At 34.4% G+C, this 23,523-nt stretch overlaps 2 protein-coding genes across 3 annotated transcripts in view; both read right to left on the minus strand.

Annotated features, from left to right (window-relative positions):
- LOC125263285 overlaps window positions 1–23,523 on the minus strand; it is a 1,003,076-nt gene that overhangs the window by 545,944 nt on the left and 433,609 nt on the right. The gene's annotated exons all lie outside the window — the stretch shown is intronic.
- On the minus strand, window positions 3,309–5,927 carry LOC125263292 (insulin-like growth factor-binding protein 1). Its single transcript, XM_048182302.1, has 4 exons — window positions 5,517–5,927; window positions 5,291–5,433; window positions 4,081–4,209; window positions 3,309–3,989 (listed from the first exon to the last, which is right to left on the minus strand). Exons 1-4 carry the CDS (start codon window positions 5,851–5,853, stop codon window positions 3,864–3,866), a joined length of 735 nt encoding a protein of 244 aa, XP_048038259.1. The 5' UTR covers window positions 5,854–5,927; the 3' UTR covers window positions 3,309–3,863.

Below are 23,523 nucleotides of genomic sequence, written 5' to 3' on the forward strand. Positions count from 1 at the left end.
ATCCAAGTAGCGCTAAAAGCACAATGTTGTAGTATTTATTATAAATGTTTTATCCATGCACATCATTATTATTTTTTAATTTATGAATAACTTCAACTGTTTACTGGTGCGATTAATTTATTTCTAAATGCTCGGCTTCTCTTTACATGAAGAATTGAGGAGATTCTGATACAGAGCTCTTCTTTTGATGATAAATTAATCAATATATCTCTTATATTAATTTAATATGAATTTATCTGTTTGCATGTGTTGTTTTAGCCTGTAGTGGTTTTGTTGTATGGTCATCTTCACATGCCAAAATTAGTCTATTAACATGTAACATTGCTATTACTGTGTCAAAAAAAATAAATAAATAAACTTCATATGCTTGTTTTTTTTTTGTTTTTTTTTTTTTTTTAGATACAATTGTTGGGCTTCACTTCCCTTCTTTCTGAGTAGATAACAGAAGAAATGTGGTCTACAGCACTCAAAAAAATAAATTGTTGAATTAACATGATTTAACTGTAGCAACCATTATGCATCTAATCAAATCAAGTAAACTTGGTTTGCTTTGAATATTTTATATGAACACAATATACATTTGTAGTTTAAACATGATCTTAATATGTCACTGTAACTTTTTTGAAACTAGTTGAATCAAAATGTTTGTATTGTGTTACTGTGGTAATTCACTTTAATTTAACAAAATTATGCCTTGTTGCACCAACTAGTTAATGTTATATGCATGTGTGGCTATGGTAATTTAATGATTATCTATCTGTATCTAGTTGTTTCAATAAAATTTGAATTTAATTTGATTTATGTAAATAATAATACTCTAAGTTAATCGTAGATTCAATACCACTGATCCAACTAAAATCTACTTAAGTTGTGATGTTTCTGAGAAACAATACCCAAAACAGTCCAATAGTGTTCAGTTCATTATTAAAGTGAAATTAATCATTGTTACCCAAGCACAAGTGCAACACTTTTCCACAATGGTAACCCCCAAAACCGTTAACATAACCAAAACTTTTAAATACCAACATAATAGAACAGTAACCATTAAAAAGACACTCAATTTTCTCATCTTGCAAAAAAATGCTTAAAATGACACTTTATTTCAACATTTACTCTCTGGGAAGTCCTGTTTGATTAAGTCCTGGTTGAGTTTACTTGATTGAAACATGTTATTTTAATATGAAAACATCAAGTTAAGTCAAAGAGTAATTGTTTTAAGTCAATTAAACATTAATCAATCACATTTAAACCAGAAACCTGATACAATGGTGTTGAATCAAAATAAATTGTTTAAATAAAGTGAACAGCATCAAAAATCATTTTTTTGAGTGAATGTATTCAGAAAACAAGATCATATATTTTTACCAGACACACAAATAAATAAAATACTTTAAACCCCAAATACTTTAAAATTCCTCTCCCTTAACTAAACTTTTATTCTGTTGATACTTATAATTATCCTTTAATGTTTATCAGAAGAAAGTATTCCCCACCATGTGTCAAAAATGATTTATGACTGCAAAGATGTGGACTTGTCACCTTTGACCTCCGCTTCTGCTCCTGCTGTTTGTATTGTTCTTCATCAGGCCAGAATTTTGAACACACACACACACACACACACACACACACACACACACACACACACACACACACACTCACACACACTCCCCCTCATTGTTCATTGTCTGAAGTGTCATTCAGTAAACATCAAGACAAAGCAGCTGCCATAGTGAGCCGTTAACATAGCCATGTTACAAGAGGCCTGGCGACACCTTCCTGCTCAAGACGAAACAATCAGGACTGTGATGTAGACTGTGTGCTGGAGTCTTAGACATTAACATCTGACCTGTTGATCAAACAGTGCTGACCCATGTAGAGGTGTCGACATACACACCGTTGTACAGACATTTCCCACGTAAACTGAAAGAATCTGCACAGACAAACACCCTTTTCTCCCAGAAAGTCAGGAAGGAGACAGGTGACTACAAGGGAAGAGTGTTAATGTAGTGTTAATTTCGTAAGCTACTTTTTTAATTCAGTTTTTGGTAATGTAATTATGTTCCTTTTAGTTTTATTATATTTAGACAACTTTACTCTGTTTTTATCAAGTTTTAGTAAATGTCTTAGGCTAGTCTTCGTCAATGAAAACTATTTTCGTCATGCTGCATAATGGTTAAACTGATAATAACAATTATTTTGCTAAACAATCACTAAAACATTCAGGAGTGAAAGGGATGGTTCATCCAAAAATACAAGCTTGGGAATGTCAATTTGGGGAATACAAAATTAGTGTAATCAAGACATTTTTATATGCAATTCAAATATAAATCTTAGTGTGATGATGGATTTTGGTCAAAATGTTCTTTTTCTCAAAAACAAAGAAAACTCTAAATGTAAAATTTAGAAGTTTCCAGTCATTTTGATTACAAAGTTTTAACAAACTAATAAACTTAATGTTGACAAATAAAATGGGTAAGATTTCTCTAATATCACTGATAAACTGACTGTGTTTTGAATACACAGTAACCAGATTTCTATATTTATCAATCATCAATAAATCCAATTAATCTCATTTATTTTAAATAACTGGATATAGCTTATTCCACAGCTAGCCATATTTTTTAACCATGTTCCTAATTTTCAACTGAATAAATTTGTTTTGTCAATCAACAGATTACAGATCACATTTTCGTCATGCTGCATAATGGTTAAACTGATAACAATTATTTTGCTCAAAATTATAATTGCAATGATTGTCATTTGAAAAAAATATTTTTACATTTCATCAGAACTATTGCACTTTCACTTATAAGCAAGCAATTATCAAATCAGGCTTTATTTTACCTCATTGTGTACTGATTTATTGTTTTTAAAAAGGCGGAGCCTCAGAGCCACACCCACCTATTACATCATCACCACAGACCAATGATCAAAGCTGGAGCGAACATTCCATAAAAGTTTGTATCGGTGAACTGTTCTGAACTCCAAAACTCCAAATGATCTTCATTTCGGCCTGATTTTGTTTGAAATTACACCACACCAGTTTGTTCTTTGATTTCACCTGAAGTATATCAGGGCGTTGCATATTTAATCAGATCATCTCAGAGTGGAAATGTTTATATTTTAAGAACTATTTGCAGGTAAATCAAGGTTTTGTCCTGCATCTCAATAATCAGTGTTATTCAGATTATACAAATGCTGTTGCTCCATATCAGTAATCACATAGAAATAACACTAAATGTCCATACATCAAATGTGACTCACTTTGTTCAACAGTTTCATAGTTTTCACAGAAGAGTCCTGTGCAATCTGTACAACTAACATTTTATTGAAAGAAACTTTTGAGGAAATGTACAGTATATTACATGTATATACAATAAAACAATGGTTTCAGAATAAATACAGCAGCACATTAAATATTCAGGGAGTCCATAGAGACGTCATGTCTAATGTGAGGTAGACATTTGTTTTAAATACATAGTGAAATGAAAATAAAACAATTAAAATTGAGTTTACAGAATACAAACAATTTTACAGGCTATAAACAGTTTTCAGACTAAGAATCCAAACACTTGCTGTGCAAACACGGTTATAATGAATTGAACACAGTGAACACAGACTAAGGCAGAATTACAGACTCATCACATGACCGACATACTGTATAATACTGCTGAATGAATGTCATTGAGTGTAAAGACTTCATATCTGTGTTTTTTAAAAGTTTGTGAAGGTCAGTGATTACGTCTGGTGGAATTCTGTCAAAAACTAGTTCATAAATATTAAGACCATATAAGAGCCATATACATAAGAATAAATAGGTGTTGATATGGTATGGAAGTAAATATAAGTTAAGGGTATGATCATCACTGCGTGAGCTCCTGATGACACTGGGAATCAGCCGTTAAATCATCAGTTCCTGGGATTCTCTTTCCGCTCCAGGACGACACACACCAGCAGCGAGGAGGCTGGCTGATGAGAGATGTCTCGCACTGATAGAAAGAGGAAGAAAACGAGCATTTTAGGGTTAGTGTGCCTCTTTAGGGTCAGATTTCATTGGTTCGGACAGACAGGAAAAGCCACCTGTTTGGCCTTGTAGAATCCGTGTTTGTCACAGTTGGGGAGGTAAAAGCTCGTGAACTTCTCGCCTAACGTCTGCTGTGATTGTGTGATGATGTCCAGAGAGGCGTGGAGCTCGGTGTGACACGGACCCTAGACCAGCGAAAGAAACAATCACTAAAACATTCAAGAGTGAAAGGGATGGTTCATCCAAAAATACAAGCTTTGGAAAATCACTTTGGGGAATTCAAATTAGTGTAATCAAGACATTTTTATATGCAATTTAAATACATAAATACTTAAATACTTAAATTTGATTTATTTTAAAGAATTGAATATGGCTTGTTCCACAGATTAATCTAAGTCTAAGCCATCTGAATAAATGCATTTTGAAAATATGATTATTTAAATAAGATCAAATATATTGAAAAGTTAATAATAAACTATGATATAAATTTTCTATTTATTTATATATTTTGAGTGCAGAAATCTTATCTGCTTCATTTATGTATGGCTGACAAATATGCATTACATTTCATTAGTTGGTTTATGTTAAAGGGTTAGTTCACTCACACAAAAATTTAATTTCTGTTAATTACCCTCATGTCGTTCTACACCCGTTCATCTTCGGAGAACAAATTAAGATATTTTTGATGAAATCCAAGACCTGACCTCTCTATATACACAGCAATGTCATAACTAATTTCAAGGTCCAGAAAGGTACTCAAGACAACTTTAAATGTTATGAAGTGACGAGAATCATTTTTGAGCGCAAAAACAAAACAAAAGTAACAACTTTATTCAACAATTTCTTCTAACTTGTTGCTTCCATGTTTACGTCCAAATTCCAGCTTAGTATTTATACAGCTTTACTACTTTTCTGCACCTTGAATGACGGTAATTACGTTGCTTTCTATGGGGGATGAAAAAAACTTTGGATTTCATCAAAAATATCTCAATTTGTGTTCTGAAGATAAAGATCTCATGGGTTTGGAACGACATGACAGTGAGTAATTAATGACAAATTAAATTTTTGGATGAACTAACCCTTTAACATGGTGTAATCCAAAGGGATGGAAATGCAATGCAATTAAATCTTAGAGTGATGATGAATGGTCAAACCGTTCTTGTCTCAAATACAAAGCAAACTCTGCTTTAAATGTGTACAAACTCAACAGCTTCAGCCAGTAAAATGGCTTGTAAATGTAAGGGTGGATCCTGCTGGTCTCAGTACCTGTTGGATCAGTTTCTTTCGGATGGCGTTGACCTTGGCCTTGATGCTCTCCTGTGCCTCGGCCATGTCCTGCGGGTCGAGCGGCCTGTTGAGTCCCAGCAGGTAATGCAGCGAGCTCTGATCAGACGTGATGTCTGTGTCCTCTAGAAAGGCAATTCAGAGACAAACATGAGTAGTTTCTCTCAAATGACCTGGAAAGCAACTAATCAACTGTACAGAATCGTACCTTCTGTCTGGTCATACTCTGCACAGACAGCTTGACCGCGGGTCAGTGCGTGGAGCGGTCGCGGGTCGCCAGGCCTCGGGACGCAGCGCAGGCCGGTGCCGCAGTGAGCTGTGTAGACGCCACAGGAGTCTCCTTTCTTCAGCGCGCAGGACGAGCAGCACCCACAGCCCGGCTCTCGCAGGACCTCCAGACAGTCCGAGGACACGGCGGGACAGGCGGCGAGCTGCTCCTGCGAGCACGGAGCGCAGCGGATGGGTTCAGGCCCGATCACGGGGGAATGATCCGCCGGACGGACGAGGACGCTCACCAACATCACAAACACAAACGGCGCTCTCATAGCAGAAGAACAAGCTGTTGAAATCAGTAACTGCTGCTGTGTGTGTCAGATCTGGCTCTCTGTGGATGTGTGCCGTGTTTTTATGCTGTGACATGATGACCTCGGAGTAGTTAATCATTGACTAGTCATCTGTTTTAATTATGCTGTTTTTGTCAGTGCATAGGTTTACTCTGGTTGCATAGATGTCAATATTTACTCTAGAACGAAGTGTGCTAAACCAATTCCTCCGCAATATGGATTGACACACAATTTGTGCCCCTCTCCACCAAAAACAGGCTCATTATGCCACTGTTTATTACATGTTATTTAAAAAAGATTGTTTTCACTCCAAAGTGCCCTTCGGTGGGTACTGAGGGTCTGTATCTCTTAACGTAACTTAATCATGTGCGGCACCTCTCAGCCTACTGTGTAATGGCAGTGACATCAATGCCCGCCGTTCAAAACTCCTTCCCTGTACCGCCACAGCCGGAGCGTTAGCATTAGCGCTTTTTTGGCTAAAGGTTGCAGGCTTGCCTTCCAGTGGCTTTTACACAACATCAATTGTTCTATCTGTTAAACAATAATGCGGCACATTTGCTGTTGGTAATGCCATAAATGAGTCCTACCTGTTGCAACATTCCCTATCTGCCTTCTCTTAAAAATAAAAACATTTATATCAAGCTAAAATCTACAGATATAGTTCCAAAAGAAAGTATTGTTTATTGTAAAACATGCTGAAGATTAGCAAACAGGCGGTGCGTTCCAAACGGAATATATCGTCCTCCGAAGGGCCCTTTGGAGTGAAAATAATCATGGCCGCCATACTGAAGTTCCCAAAACTGGCCACTTCAAAGGGCCCTTCGGAATGAAGGATTTCGAAGGGTACAACTGATGGACACTTCGGGCCCCCATGAGCACAGGGAAGTTGTTTGTCATCACAGAATGAGTATAGGAGGCTCGGAGTTCGATTTTACCTATGAATGTATGTGAAGTATTTTTCTATAGTACTGTAATATTTATATTTATAATTTATTAGATTTGGTCCATTATTATGGTCAAAATGACAGTCAACAAAAAATACTTTACAGCTCCCTTTATCAGTCCATTCAAATGTTTCAAATACATAGATACAATATACATTATGGTGCGATGAACCTAAAATAAATAAAAAATAAATAAACTAACGTTAAACAAAAGGCATAGCTTACGCAATCTACTCCTCTTTGATTGTCTTCGTTAAGATGATGCAGAAGTGCGTTCCAAAAGAAGAGTTTTTTTGACCCCTACACCCTTCATCCCTTCGAAGCTCTCACTCCAGAGGGTAAACCCTTTGAAGGGATTAGGGCATAGGGATCAGCCCTTCCGAATGGAACGCAGGGAGGCTGTCGATTAATTAAATTATTTGTTTTCCCACAAAAGCTGTTTAATCAGCATAGTGAAGCCTAAAATCTAATACTGCCCCCTTGTGTTGACATTGTGAAACTGCACGATTTATAAATTATGCCTGGCAGGCCACAAATAATAATTTTTAATAGACAAGTTGCAGGCAGTTTCAAATTCAATTTGGCCCACGGGCCGTAGTTTGGACACCCCTGTTTTAAACACTAACCCATAAGGTGTGTTCACGCCACCTCGTAATTCCTGTAGTTATGAGATTCTAGCTTGTAAAAAGTGTTCATGTCCTCGTAGAGCTCGTAATTACAGCTTGTAAGCTTGGTGTTTTCTGAAAGCTCCCAGATGTACCACGTGACCGCTGTAGATTCATTTAGGCGTTGATAGTGGTGCCATGAAAACACATAATTCTCAGTCAAAGGACGTGAACAGCTCCGAATACAACGTCACGTGTTTGTCATCTAAAGAATCCGGTAAATACGAGGTGGCGTGAACGCAGTATTAGTCATTGACCTTCATCAGAAAACACTTTCCACCAGCCAATCTGGACCCAAAACCAGCCTTGATAAGCTTGGAAAGTCAATGATTTATTTTAAAGTTGGTGAAACACTTTGCTGAGCGTATATTTTATGCATGTAATACATGCGTTACTCTGCATTAAACTTGAAAAATATTTGATAGTAGGGCTGGGAAAATAAATTGTTGAATCGAAAATTGAGAAATGATTCTGGATCAGTTCTGAGATTTTCAGAATCCATCACGATTGTCTCTCGAATCAATTCTGAGATTAGTTTTTAACAGCAGATGGTACTGCGTGCTTTAGATACAGCTGTACTCTGCTCTCTTCCAATTCCTTACACACACCACTTGAATCATCTATAAAATAATCATTCATAAAGTTTGAAAAGGTAAAGCGAATTACAAGGCTGTTTACATTAATCTCACATCATAAAAGCATTCTGAGGGGCAAATACATAACCAAATGCACAAGTGCTCTTCTTTGTGAGCATTTGAGTGTGCGCTTGTTTTAAACTAGCCTAGAGCGCCATCTGCTGTTAAAAACTAAGCTCAGAATTGATTCAAGAGAGAATCACGATGCATTTGAAAAATCTCAGAATCGATCCAGGAATTGAGATGAATCCAATTTTTTTCTCCTAGCCCTACTTAAAGCTGCAGTCCGCAACTTTTTTTTGTGTTAAAAATTTACAAAAATTATATAATGAGAATATACAACATGAATCCATTTTCCAAACCGTGTTTTTGTCTTATCCTGAATCATTATAGTACACTTATAATAAGTGTTTATATTCGGACTATTTCAGACCGGACTGGTAGGACTCGCCATAGACATAAGCTGTGTCCCAATTCAGGGTCCGCGCACTTCAAAGTGCATGAAAGGGGTGGGGTTTTGGAGTGGAGGGTTGCCAGGTCTGCGCAACAAAACCATCCCAAAAGTAGTGTAATCACAGCACAAGAGTAAAAGTATCCCAATCCCAGACATGGCAACAATGAGCCGAGCGTTGTTACATGGCTATCGGCTGTGTGACAGACAGCTGACAGTTGACGTTTATGTGTGCATTTTAAAGTTTATGACTTTCATTGGGTTTTGACATGCTTCACTGCCGGCGACGACGGGACACTGGACCAAAATATATATGGTTAAACTATGTAATGTTAGTTTTATATCATTAGCAACTAGTTAACCTTGTTTGCTTTTTATGTTAAATTATGTTAAATTTATGTTAACTGAAAATATATACATTCATATTTATACATTTACTCTGTATTTAAGTCTGAATTTAAAGTACAGTACTGTAGGATTTTATTCAACTGCACTCCATCTCAGTCGTTGTTTATGATGTTCAACCTAAGTTCTGTTGTAAACAGTTGTAAAGGTACTTTATGTAATGTATAGAATGATGTAGCCTATTTTAATGTAAAAATATTTAATTTACATGATGAAAAAATGATTGTATATGTAAAATGTTTCATGTAAAATTATAAGTTGCATAAAAGAAATAAACAATGAACAGAACAATTCTTTTATTTACAGACGTGAACATGCGTAAAAAAAATTATCAAACAGAAATTATAGTAATTAGAAATTACTCTGGCTCATTTACAAATAAATTACTTTACAAACATAATGTATAACTTATGCATTTCATTTTTAACTTACATCACAAAAATAAGCTGTACAGAAATTAGGCTGTTTCATTGACAAAGTGACATTTAAATAATATTTATATCGACACATTTTATGCACTGTATTCTGTTCTTGAGAAAAGTGGGGGAAAGCGGACTTCGAAGTGCGATTAACCGCGGCGCGAGGAGGGATGACGTAATTCGAGAGCGACTTCAAGTGCACCCTCTCCGTTTCGCAGTGGAATGAAGCTCCCATCTCAAGACACTTCGCGGTCTACACTATCCCACAATACATTGCGCGCCAGTGACGACAGGAGTTCTGTGTGAATTCACATAAATGTAAGCAATGCCCCGTGTTCACCAATATCTAAATCAAACTGTAATATCTGGTTTTCATAAATACAGTTTTTGTCTCTGAGATGGAGTGCAGTTGAATAAAATCCTAAAGTACTGTATTTTAATTTCAGACTTAAATACAGAACAAATGTATAAATATGAATGTATATATTTTCACAGTTAACATAAATTTAACATAATTTAATATAAAAAAACAAACAAGGTTAACTATTGCGAATGATATAAAACTAACATTACATAGTTTAACCATACATATTTTGGTCCAGTGTCCCGTCGTCGCCGGCAGTGAAGCATGTCAAAACCATAAACTTTAAAATGCTCACATAAACGTCAACTGTCAGCTGTATGTCACACAGCCGATAGTAACGACGCTCGGCTCATTGTTGCCATGTCTGGGATTGGGATACTTATACACTTGTGCTGTGATTACACTACATTTGGGATTGTTTTGTTGCGCAGACCTGGCAACCCTCCACTCCAAAACCCCACCCCTTTCATGCACTTCGAAGTGCGCGGACCCTGAATTGGGACACAGCTGTACACAGAGAAAAGTAGCTCCGGCTAGAATGTTCCTCCACAAGACGCATACAGTTCTGTTTATTAACCGCTAGAGGGCCAAAAATCGCGGACAGCAGCTTTAATAAAGGGATGTTAGAGCACAAGTTACCACACAAATGTGTGTATAGTTCATCAAACAGTGCAATTAAATTATAAGTAAGCCTTCATCTATTTGGTAGATCACCAAAATGTGCAAAAATAAGTCACAGTGAAATTGCGATGTTCAGTTTTCTTACCTGAATTCGTGAAGAAATCATCTGGGACATTTTTGAGAGGTGCTGATTAGTTATTTCATTTTATTTGTTTGCATAAGAGATGAAGACATGTCTTTTTTCCATGTCATGTCTCTTTCTGTTCTACTGTGTTCAGCTGTGATTGTCGAATATCATGGAATTATTGTATTTTGTTGATGTGTTTGTTAAATAGTTTGATTGAGATGATTCCTTCATTTAAAGGAATAGTTCCCTTGAAAAAAAAGTTATTTAATTTTCATTTTTGGGTGAACTACCCCTTTAAATCTTCTCAGTTATTCTAGTCTTCAGCTTTAGACTTGGTTTTCTTAACACTGAGGGGGCTTTTTTTTAATAAGCTGTTTTAATAAGACGTGATTTTTGCACTCTGAACAGAATGTTTTTAGACATAGGCTAGTGGTCATTTCTGAGCGAGGTAACACAATGTCATCATGTTTAAACTATTAATCTTTGGGAGAGAAATGCACGAGAGGATATTTACATGACAGAAGCATATTAGCTGTAAGTAACATATAAAGCTGGATGTGGGATATTGAACAACAGAAAATAGTTTCGTAACTGTTCGTCAACAACAACAACAACAACCGTGTTTCGGGAAAACTTTTGTGCTGAAATAAACTCTAGCTTAAGTTCTGCAGGGAAGACTCAAATGTTACGTCACTTATTACTTCAGATCTAACCAATCATTATGTAACACTTGGAGTATAAAAGATTGGTACACATCCGAGTTTGCAGATGTTGACTGACACCAACCTCCACCTCCATCCTCCCCACCACCACCCCAGGATGGTCCCTGTCCATACCTCCACAGGAGGTCGGCTACGCCCCTGCCTTTATCTCCAGGCAGGATCTACAGAGCCTACAACCCTGTGTGCTACGGACGGGGCCTACGCCAAAGAACTTTATCTCATAATATTTTGCTGGGTTTTATGCAATTAATTTAAAATTATGCACTTCCAATGTATATTTTGTTTTTCAAAATATATTATTTTCTGTTCCACTGAATAAAGAGTCACAGAGTGTTGGAACAACATCATTTTCATTTCTGTTTGAACTGTTTTCATTTGAAGATTTTCAAACTGTGTTGGCTGTGGCCATCTGGTGGTCAAACGATGAATAGCATGTACCAAACTACTGTGTCCCACTCATGAATTAAACTGTTTTCAGTCCTGTGCTCCAGACATGATCGATTCCTCATCCAGTTTTCCCATCTGTTGTTGAGGAGAGGTGTGCTGTTATTACGGTGAATCAGGTGAAAAGTCTTGCATAGACTGAGAATAGAGATGTTGGCTCTTTTGTCTAGCAAACAACTGCACACTATAGTTAGGCCTACTAAAAAGGTACTAGTATCTAGAACACTTTTAACTGACTTTGACAGAACACTAACTTCGTATAAAATTAATATATTTATATTAATTAAATATTCAAAATAATTTATCAAAAAGTATTTTTCCTACTGAAGTTAAACAAAAAACACGTGGCTTATTATTTGTTAGATAACACATTCTGTGATGGATTTATTGTTTGTTTGTTTTAGCAGGGATAAGAAATGAAGTTAGCAGTGTTTCTCCTTTAATTTGTTTCTCCCCAAAATTAAATACAATCACTGAACATCTGCAGAGGTGGACATTCCAGGGGTCAGAAAGTAAAAGTCCTGCCATATTTTTATCTCATCCACTGAAGCATTAATGAGATAATTAAGTGATTAATTGAGTGATGATTGAGCATTATTGAAGACACCTGATGATAACAAGCAGAATCACCAAAGGAGAAAATCACAATTTTTAAGTTACCATCATCAAGGTCAGGGTTTGTTTTAGTTGAGCTCTTGACCCTTGCCTTTTTAGTGTTAGATTTTGTTTGGGCAGTTTTAACTGCATTAAAACCAACCAGACAAGCAAAGTTAAAAGATGATCAGGTGTTGTTGGTTATGTTTTCTCAAAATCATTATTTGATCTGAATCACTGAACTCATTTAGAGCTCAATCTCTGAGTTAGATTTACATTATTGATTACAGCAGCACTGTGATTCTGCAGAAGATCAGCTTATACAATACAGAATTTTTTGTAAAAAAAGTTGTCCTTATCACAAAAAAAAAAAAAAAAAATCTTTTAGGCACACACAGACATCAAGTATCAGCATGTGAATCTCAACAACGGTGACAAGCAACATATTCTGATCAACAGATCAACTCTGAACATTAGAAAACAAGCTACTAAAAAGTCACAGAAAAACAGCAAAATTTTAATAGTGAGAATAAATGAAATTACTAAGACAATTTAGCTCATAATTTATTCATACAGCAATGCATGATGGGAGCCATGGATGAATTTTGATTGGTGGCTCCCAGAATGCACTGCAACATGCTTTATGATGGCCACCACTGTTGAGATTCACAGGATTATTCTTGATGTCTGTGTGTTTAAATGAGCTTTGCTTTTTTTTTTTTTTTAAATCAGAACTCTAAAAAAAAATTTATTGTAAAAGCTGATCTTGTGCTGTAGAATCATAGTGCTGCTGTAATCAATAATGTAAATCTAACTCAGAGATTGGGCTCTAAATGAGTTCAGTGATTCAGATCAAATAATGTTTATGTAAAAACATAACCAACACCACCTGATCATCTTTTAACTTTGTTTGTCTGTTTGGTTTTAATGCAGTTAAAACTGCCCAAACAAAATCTAATATTAAACAGTCAAGGGTCAAGAGCTCAACTAAAACAAACCCTGACCTCGATGATGGTAACTTAAAAATAGTGATTTTCTCCTTTGGTGATTCTGCTTGTTATCATCAGGTGTCTTCAATAATGCTCAATCATCACTTAATTAATCACTTATTTATCTCATTAATGCTTCAGTGGGTGGAATAAAAATATGGCAGGACTTTTACTTTCTGACCCCTGGAATGTCCACCTCTGAACATCTGCATAATGCCATAAATATTACAACAGTAAATCATACATTGAATTAATTATTAAAATGACTCTCAGACATTTGATAGATAAAGGCAGGACGTGATCTTTATTAAAAAACTGTGTGATATCAAGAATAATTCCTAATAATAACTATGTGTAACTTGTGCTCTTGCTGGAAATAAATATTGAAATTAGCTCTGCGTATCAAATCATGTTCAGTATCATCTTCTCATGCTGACAGACACATACTCAACGTGACTGTACTCTTCATCTCTCTGTGAAAACACACAAGATCACAAGAAAATAAAGTATATCAGGTGGTTTTGGAAAATAATTGATATCAAATATTGAAATGTAATAATATTAACATGAGCTGCACAGGCCTAACTATGATAAATTATAGTCATAACACAAGCTGGAATAGGAAAATATCTGTTCACTCTGTTAATGATCATTATACAGACAAAAACACAACATAAATCAATAATAAATGATCTTACCGGTTTCTGTGTGTTTCTTTCGTAGAACATTAGATGATGAAACAGAGCAGAAGTTTTCTCATCTTCACAAATCTGAACTGTTTGAACAACAAATAGATGAAAACCACAAAAGATCAAGAAAAGAACAATCATGTGTTTTATTAGTGCTGTCAAAGTTGAAGTGTTACTGCACACAATTAATGAAATATATTTAATGCTGCAGTTTTAAAAATTACAAACTAATTTAATTATGACATTATTACTTTTTCACACAATCTGCAAAGTAAAAGAATAAATACAGAATCTGTGTGTGTGTGTGTGTGTGCGTGCGTGCGTGCGTGTATGTGTGTGTGTGTGTGTGTGCATGTGTGTGTGTGTGTCTGCTCATGGAAGATCAATGCAAAAACCAGTAACACATATTAACACACATTATATACAAAAAATATTTAGGACCTAAATAGACTTATTTACATGAATTACATTACATTAATACATGGACTATCAGCAGAATAGATTTTTCAAACATACTTTTACCGTAATAAATATAATTATTATTTGTTATAACACTTGTTAAATGCAGTAACACTTGCCTTCTTGATCAGTTTTTCTAAATTTTCTGCAGATGCAGAAGATCCCGAATAGAGTTATAATGATCACAGATCCGACAGAGATCAACACTATCAGAGAGTCTGGAGGAACTGAAGGAGAGGAAAAGAGAGACAGTCATTAATGTAAGTGAATCTGTACATAATCACATATATCAGCTCTGTTGTACCTGCACATGTGTGACAGAGGTGAGTGATGTCCAGATGTTGAGTCTGGTTGCTGATGGGATTGTTCAGCACACAGCTGTAGGTGTTTTTATCCTGATATTCCACCTCCAGAGGTAGAGAGAGACTGATGCTGAGATCAGACACACTGATGCTGGACAATAAACTGTTTCCTTTGTACCAGGAGAGAGTCACATGACTCACATTCACAGCTGAACACACCAATGAACAATTTGATGATGATGAAGAACATTGTGAAGAGTTTCTGCTGATGACAGGAACAGGCAGACGAGCTGAAAAACATCAGAGAATAAAAAGGAATGCAGATAAATCTATTTAAAAAAAAATGCTTGTTTCTTCACTACTGTGAAAGATCCATCTACAGGCAGTTATGAATATTATATTTCTGATATTTATTTAATAATATATTTTTGTTCTTAATGCTAAAATAAAAATATTTATATTCATGCTAAGGATTTGAGAGTTTGACAAAATCAGCTTATTTCATATTTCAGCTTGTCATCATTTAAATAAATGTTTTTATTTGTCACACTTCTGACTTGGCGATATCAGAATTATGAATATGATATATATGAATAATATTTATATTTAATATTTCTTACAGTTTCATGGTTAAATACAACTTCATAATGTGAATTCACAGTGAAACAAGAGCAGTAAGTTACTGTGATGTCAGCATCATGCTGCTGTTCTGACTACAGTAATTAATTGTAAAATAATACTCATTAATCCTGTAAATTCCTGTTTGTGATCTCACACAGTTGACATGGATCTGTATTATGCAGGCCAGACAAGTATTGTGGTGATGTCATTTTATAAAAAAAAGACTAAGCTGTATTTTGAAAAGTGCTATATAAATGAAGATGACTTGACTAAAACCTTAAATCATTTTAAAATGAAAATAATTCTAGTAAAATAAAACAAGAATATGTGAAAATTTGAACAAATGATCTCTACTCACCATAGACAGAAACAATTAATGTTTTTGATGATTTTGTCGCTCCAATTATATCTAGTTTATAATCTCCAGCATGTTCAGTTGTGATGTTTGTGATGGTCAGAGATCCAGTTTGATCGTCCAGCTTCAGTCTGTCTCTGAATCTCCCATCAGTAACATTATATGTGGGGAAGGTTTGGTTCTTTTTCTTCATTTTAGCTATCAGAGAGTTTTCAGCTCCAAATCCCCACAGTATGTCTTCGTCTTCATGTATTTCAGTAAGATCAGTGTATAAAGTGACAGAATCTCCCTCCATCACTGACACTGACACACCTGGAGAACATGAAGATTTTACTGATTAAAGCCTCTGATGGTTCATAAAGTATGAAATCTGCTGTAGATTTTCTCATATAAATGTGAAGTCAAGAACATCCAGAACAGCAGCAGAAACACAAAGATGTTCTGATGTTCAGAGTTGATCTGTTGATCAGAATATGTTGCTTGTCACCGTCGTTGAGATTCACAGGTTGATTCTTGATGTCTGTGTGTGCCTTCAAAGATTTTTTTTTATTTTTTATTCAGAACAACTTTTGAGAATAACTTTGGATTATATTGAATCACAGTGCTGCTACAATCAATCATGTAAATTTATCTCAGAGATTGGGCTCTAAATTAGTTCAGTTATTCACACAAATAATGATTATGTGAAAACATAACCAACTCCACCTGATCATCTTTTTTTCTTTACTTGACTAGCTGTTACAATAGCACAAACAAAATCTAACATTAAATAGTCAAGGGTCAAGAGCTCAACTAAAGCAAACCCTCATCTCCACGATGGTGGCTTAAAAATAGTGATTTTCTCCTTTGGTGATTCTGCTTGTTATCATCAGGTGTCTTCAATAATGCTCAATCATCACTCAATTAATCACTTCATTATCTCGTTAACTCTGACACTGCTTCAATGGTACTTTAACTCAGTAGTGCGCAAACACATGAACACTAAGCAGTGTTATATAGCCTGGGCATACTATTAGATAAATCTTACCTATTTCATTTACATATGACTTACAAATATGAATCACATTAAGTTTATTAGTTTGTTTATGCAAAAACTATGTAATCCAAATGGATGGAAAATTTATATGTAATTCAATTACATAAAACTTAAGTTTGGACTGAAATATTTTTTTTTGAGTGCAGGAATTATAATTCTGACACGAGAACTTAAATTTACAGTTATTTTTGTCCACAATGGATTTGCAATTGTAATTTTGAAAAGTTAGCTCTTGAATGTTGAAATGTTGAAAATGTCTGTATAAACTATTACTGTAAACTGCTGTTAATGTTACAGAGAGAAAAAAGCAGAAACGTTACAGCAGAACTTACATTTATTTATTTATTGTAAAGTAAAACCAGAGAACAAAGATTAAAGTTTATTGCAACAATTATTATAAACCTTTATTTAATTTAAATTGAAGCTTAATCATTATTGGTGCAACACAACTTTAATCATTTATTTTAAAGTCATCTGCTATAGAGGACAATCAGTGTTTAAAGTTACATCATTTATTGACAACAAACATATAATAATTACAGATTCAAAGAACAGATTTAACTGTGCTGGATATTTTCAATACATTTGATATAAATTAAACATTTTGACTAAAGACTGAATCTGTTTCAGATTCTCTCAGGGTTCCATACTTGAATAGGGTTTAACACTCATTAATCCTGTAAATTCCTGTTTGTCATCTCACAGTTCACATGGATCTGTATTATGTGGGACAAGTATTGTGGCGATATCACTTTATAAAAAAGACTACGAATCTGCGTAAATGAACGGCAAGAGAGCATTAACAGTCTTCTTTTTTCAGTTTAAAAGGTGTAATTTAAGCAGCCCCTAAGTGAATAATTAACAATTTTTACAACAGAATTAATTCAATCAAAAACCTACTTTAGCGCAATAATAATTTTTAAATAATTTTTTCCTAAAAGCTGCTGTAAAGCCAAAACAATCTCTGTCCATTAATTTTCCTATTATCACTGTAAAGCTGCTTTGAAACAATCTGTATCGTGAAAAGCGCTATATAAATGAAGATGACTTGACTAAAACCTTAAATCATTTGATGAAAAATTTGATGAAAAATATTTTACTATAATTATTTTCATTAAATGAAAATAATTATAGTAAAATAAAACAAGAAAATGATCTCTACTCACCATAGACAGAAACACTGAATGTTTTTGATGTCAGTTTCACTCCACTTATCTGTAGTTCATAAACTCCATCATGTTCAGTTGTGATGTTTGTGATGGTCAGAGATCCAGTTTGATCATCCAGCTTCAGTCTGTCTCTGAATCTCCCATCAGTACTGTTATATGTGGAGAAGATTCCAGAATCTTTACTGATTTCAGCTATAACATGCTTTTCAGCTCCAAATCTCCACAGTATGTCGTCGTCTTCATGTATTTCAGTAAGATCAGTGTATAAAGTGACAGAATCTCCCTCCATCACTGACACTGAATCACCAAACACACCTGGAGAACAGACAGATTTACACTGATTAAAGCTTCTGATGGTTTACAAAGCCTGAAATCAGCTGTAGATTTTCTTATATATAATTGTGAAGTCGAGAACAGCCGCAGAAACACAAAACACAAAGAAAGGTGAGAAATACGAAAAGACAAACATTTGCGCAACTTCAGTTATAATCAGGAATTATAATTCTAACACGAGAACTTAAATGTATGGTTATTTTTGTCCACAATGGATTAACAATTCTTTTAACAATTGTAACAATTTTAATTTTGACTGTCTAGAAAAGTTAGCTCTTGAATGCTGAAATGTTTAAAATGTCTGTATAAACTGTTACTGTAAACCGCTGTTAATGTTACAGAGAGAAAAAAGCAGAAACATTACAGCAGAATTTACATTTATTTATTTATTTATTGTTAAGTAAAACCAGAGAACAAAGTTTAAAGTTTGTAACACAATTATTGGATAAAATTTTATTTAATTTAAATTGAAGCTTAATCATTATTGGTGCAACAGAACTTTAATCATTTATTTTAAAGTCATCTGCTGTAGAGGACAATCAGTGTTTAAAGTTACATCATTTATTGACAACAAACATATAATAATTACAGATTGAAAGTACTGATTTAACTGCTGGATATTTTCAATACATTTTATTTTAAAATATTAAATATTTTGACTAAAGACTGAATCTGTTTCAAATTCTCTCAGGGTTCCTGCGCATTTCAGCAAATACATTTCCATAACTTTTGTAGATGTCTATGATCACTGCAGAAGTATATATAATTTATTTTTTTAAAGAATATAAAATGGCCTGATATTTGAAACCAACTTGAGCTTCAATGCAGAATAAAAACAGATTTACAGTCACTGTAGAGATTTCCATTATTGTCATGACCTTTCTGTAAATTTCAATTTAAAATTCTGAACAGAAACTGAATTTAAAGTAGGTGGATTTCACAATATTCATTATTCATTTAATACAAAACAACAGAAAATAAGTAATCTAATTTGAATATACCCTCAGAAAAAAAGGTATAAAATGGGGCTTAACCCCTATTCGTGTGTGTGTGTGTGTGTGTGTGTGTATATATATATATATATATATACACACACACATTATACATTACACACACATTACACACACACATATATATATAAGGAATATACACACACATTACACACACACACACACACACACACACACATATATATATATATATATATATATATATATATATATATATATATATATAAGGAATATATTAGTACCTAAATTCATATAGTATGTTTTGAAAGTGTGCCACACCAGAAACAGCTTTTGTACACTCTCAGAAAAAAAAGTACAAAATTGTACCTTTAGGGGTACAATGGTACAAAGGTACAAATTTGTACCCTTGTGTTTTGTACCTTAAGAGAACAGTTTTGTACCTTTGGTGACAATTTTGTACTCTCTCAGAAAATAAAGTACATAATTGTACCTTTAGGGGTACAATGGCTTGTCACTGGGCTGTACCCTCAAAGGTACAAATTTGTACCCTTGTGATTTGTACCTTAAGAGATCAGTTTTGTACCTTAAGAGACCAGTTTTGTACCTTAAGAGATCAGTTTTGTACCTTAAGAGACCAGTTTTGTACCTTAAGAGAACAGTTTTGTACCTTTGGAGACAATTTTGTACTCTCTCAGAATATAAAGTACAAAATTGTACCTTTAGGGGTACAATGGCTTGTCACTGGGCTGTACCCTCAAAGGTACACATTGTACTCTTGTGATTTGTACCTTAAGAGATCAGTTTTGTACCTTTGGTGACAATTTTGTACCTTTATTTAACAGTACAAAAATTGACCCTTCAAAAGAGTACAAAATTGGCTTTTTGACAGCGTACAATCGTTGACTATAATGATATATATATATATATATATATATTTTACACACACACACGTTGAATTAAAATCAGAATTTATTAAATCCTTTTCATTTTCACATTTTACAACATTTCATTTGAAACACATTTTAAACATTCCATATGAGTCCATCTTGCCGGGTGTTAAAAAGTAACACTGAAGCAGTGTTAAAGTTAATGGGATAATTGATTGATGATTGAGTGATGATTGACAATTAGTGGAGACACCTGATGATAATAAGCAGAATCACTGAAGAAACAACAAGAGAAAAAGAGAGAGACACAACAACTACAACTGACTTCCAGCCATTAAACATTATTACACTTATTATTAACCAGTTTGATTTGATTTCTGTCATACATCAACAAAAGTTCTTATTGAGAATTAACAGATGTTTAGATGTTAATGTTTTAATGAAAGTTTAGTTTTGAAGTCACCATGATGGTGAAAAGCATTTCCTTTAGTTGGGCTCTTGACTCTATTTATTAACATTAATTTATCTCTGGCTGCTCCAACTTTGTGTTTGCATTTGTTATGGCCAGAGAAACTATGATCTGAGCTGTGTTTCCCAAAAGTGCTGTGAGCCAAAGTTGATCAATTTAGGTTTACAATGCTTTGGGAAGCACGGTCATAATGGTTGTGTTTTCTCATTGTGAAATCCAGTATTAACTGGTCATATAGATGTTATATTATTTCTTTATAGTAAATCTGTTACCGCTTGAGATCCAGCAGAGCTTTTATAATCTGAAGGATTTTTTTTTAAACACACACAGACATCAAGAATCAGCATATGACCCTCAACAATGGTGACAATCAAACAAAGTGCTTCATGTTGCAGTGCATGATGGGAGCCACCAATCAAAACTCATCCATGGCTCCCATCATGCATTGCTGCATGAATAAATTATGCAGCTGCATTGTCCTGTAATTTTCGTAGATTGATCATGTTTGCTTTTATTTTTCTGTTGTTTTGTTGTGACAGTAGCTTGTTTTGTGATGTTCAGAGTTGATCTGTTTGTCAGTATTTTGTATTTATTTAACGTCACCGTTCTTGAGAATCATATGCTGATTCTTGATGTCTGTGTGTGTTTAAACATTGAAGCTTCAGTGCATAATGTATTATTATAAAAAAAAAAGAAAAAAAAAAATTAATACTGCTGTTGGATCTCAAGCTGTAAAATCACAAGACTACAATCATTAATACTAAAGCTACACATCAAGCACACAGTCAGAGATTTAGATTCTGAACAACATCAGGCCACCACATGATGATTATATCAACATCAAATTAGATTGTGACCAGATCGTATTTTCTCTGACTATAACAAACGTGCTTTACAAACACAAAGCTGGAGCAGCCAGAGAATAATTAACAATAAAAGGTAAAGAGTCAAGAGCCCAACTAAACCAAACGCTGACCTCTTTCATGGTGACTTGAAATGAAACATTCATAAAAACATTAATTAACACCTTTTTTCTCTCTTTCCTTCAGTGATTCTGCTTATTATCATCAGGTGTCTCCACTAATTGTCAATCATCACTCAATCATCAATCAATTATCTCATTCACTTTAACACTGTTTCAGTGTTACTTTTTAACACCCGGCAAGATGGACTCATATGGAATGTTTAAAAATGTGTTTAAAATGAAATGTTATAAAATGTGAAAATGAAAGGATTTAATAAATTCTGATTTTAATTCAGCGTGTATGTGTGTAAAATATATATATCTCATTATAGTCAACGATTGTACGCTGTCAAAGGCAATTTTGTACCCTTTTTGAAGGGTCAATTTTTGTACTGTTAAATAAAGGTACAAAATTGTCACCAAAGGTACAAAACTGGTCTCTTAAGGTACAAATCACAAGGGTACAAATTTGTACCTTTGTACCATTGTACCCCTAAAGGTACAATTTTGTACTTTTTTTTCTGAGAGTGTACCTTCTTTTTCTGAATAAATAATAATAAACATTAAAAAAAAATGCATTTATAACTTACCAATTAGACTCCAACAGCAAAAACAGAGCAACATTTTCTTCATCATTTCAGTGTCTGATCTAATTAAACTATCCTCTGAATCTGTGTGAATTCTCTCTTCTGTCAAACTGAAACCTGCTGTGGTTGGTTTTTTTTTCTTTTTTTTTCTTTTTTTTTTTGTGGAAAAACATCTTGTGTGTGAGATAACGGGCTCTGAGATCATGTGTGATTGTAGGTGAAGAGTTTCTTCCTGTCCTGCTTCATGAACAGGTTTAATCTACAGAAACATGAGAAACTGTTTCACACAGAGGGAGAAAAACAACAGAAACACATGATTAATACTGCCATTTTTTATGTATTTGTTTGTTTATTTCTACAATGGTTTATTACAAGTGAAATCATGATGTGTGTTTGTATGATGTTCATTAAGTTGTTGATGATCGTTCATGAGTCTCTTGTATGTTTGTTTGAGGAGTGAAAGTGTGAATCGATGATGTTCTTCTGCTGTTTGTTACATTGACAGACTGAAGATCATCAGACTGATCTCTGAACATCACAAACACCAGAAACACAGACTCTAAAGATCAACAGCTTCAGTGTTTCTGTCATTAGTGAGTGTAATTTAGTCATTCACTGCATTTAAATACAGTTTAGTGTTTTGAAATCAATCAGATTAATGCTGTCTTTGACAAAACTGGCTTTGAAACTATTGCAGAAATAGGCCTATTTTCTTCTTGAAATCATATTTTGAATAATCATTTTTAAAGTGTAGACCCTGAAACCATGTGAGTATAGTGTTGTCAGCACATCCTGATGTGTTTTAGGCTGATTACAGTCACACTGGCAGTATATGGTATTTTTGGAAGCTTTATAGTTTGTGTTTCTGGTGTATAATCAAACTTCATTTATCTTAATTTAGTGCTGTATATTGTGCAGTGGATGATGTTAAAACCATATACAAAACACATAGGCCTACATGAGGAAAAAATGCATTGGACAGGACGGTATAAATATCAAAGGTTATTTGATATGACCTGTAACAAAAGGCAACTGTTCAAATCAGTCCTTAAAAATATTTAGTTAATATACTAAAATGTGGAGTGTATTCTTGGTTATAATACTGGATGATTTTCTAGTAGGCTAAACATACGTCTTGTGGTATTCATACTGTACTGCTACACTATTATAGGCTACTATCATCCATTGTGTACATCTTACACACACCATTTTCACTTCCTGGACAATATACAGGAGAAAAAAATCCCCCAGACTTGCATTGAAAGGACTTGAGCCGTAGAGCCAGAAGATCACAGAGACTTTGTGTTTTCTTTTCTTTTTGATGTTTTTTGACTGATAAACAAGCACCGAGAGCACGCTAATGTAATTGTTCCAATATGAAGTCTCATTTTGAACACTAGATGGCGCTCTATGCAGCGGTATGCACACTT

This window comes from Megalobrama amblycephala, linkage group LG2 (assembly GCF_018812025.1).
Source record: "Megalobrama amblycephala isolate DHTTF-2021 linkage group LG2, ASM1881202v1, whole genome shotgun sequence".
NCBI classification, from domain to species: Eukaryota; Metazoa; Chordata; class Actinopteri; order Cypriniformes; family Xenocyprididae; genus Megalobrama; species Megalobrama amblycephala.

Coding starts and splice junctions, on each gene's coding strand:
- LOC125263292 (XM_048182302.1), bottom strand. CDS start 5,853: ATGAGAGCGCCGTTTGTGTTTGTGATGTTGGTGAGCGTCCTCGTCCGT. Junction 4,210..5,290: donor GAAAGAAACTGATCCAACAG/GTACTGAGACCA, acceptor TCGCTGGTCTAG/GGTCCGTGTCACACCGAGCT. Junction 3,990..4,080: donor GATTCTACAAGGCCAAACAG/GTGGCTTTTCCT, acceptor TCTTTCTATCAG/TGCGAGACATCTCTCATCAG.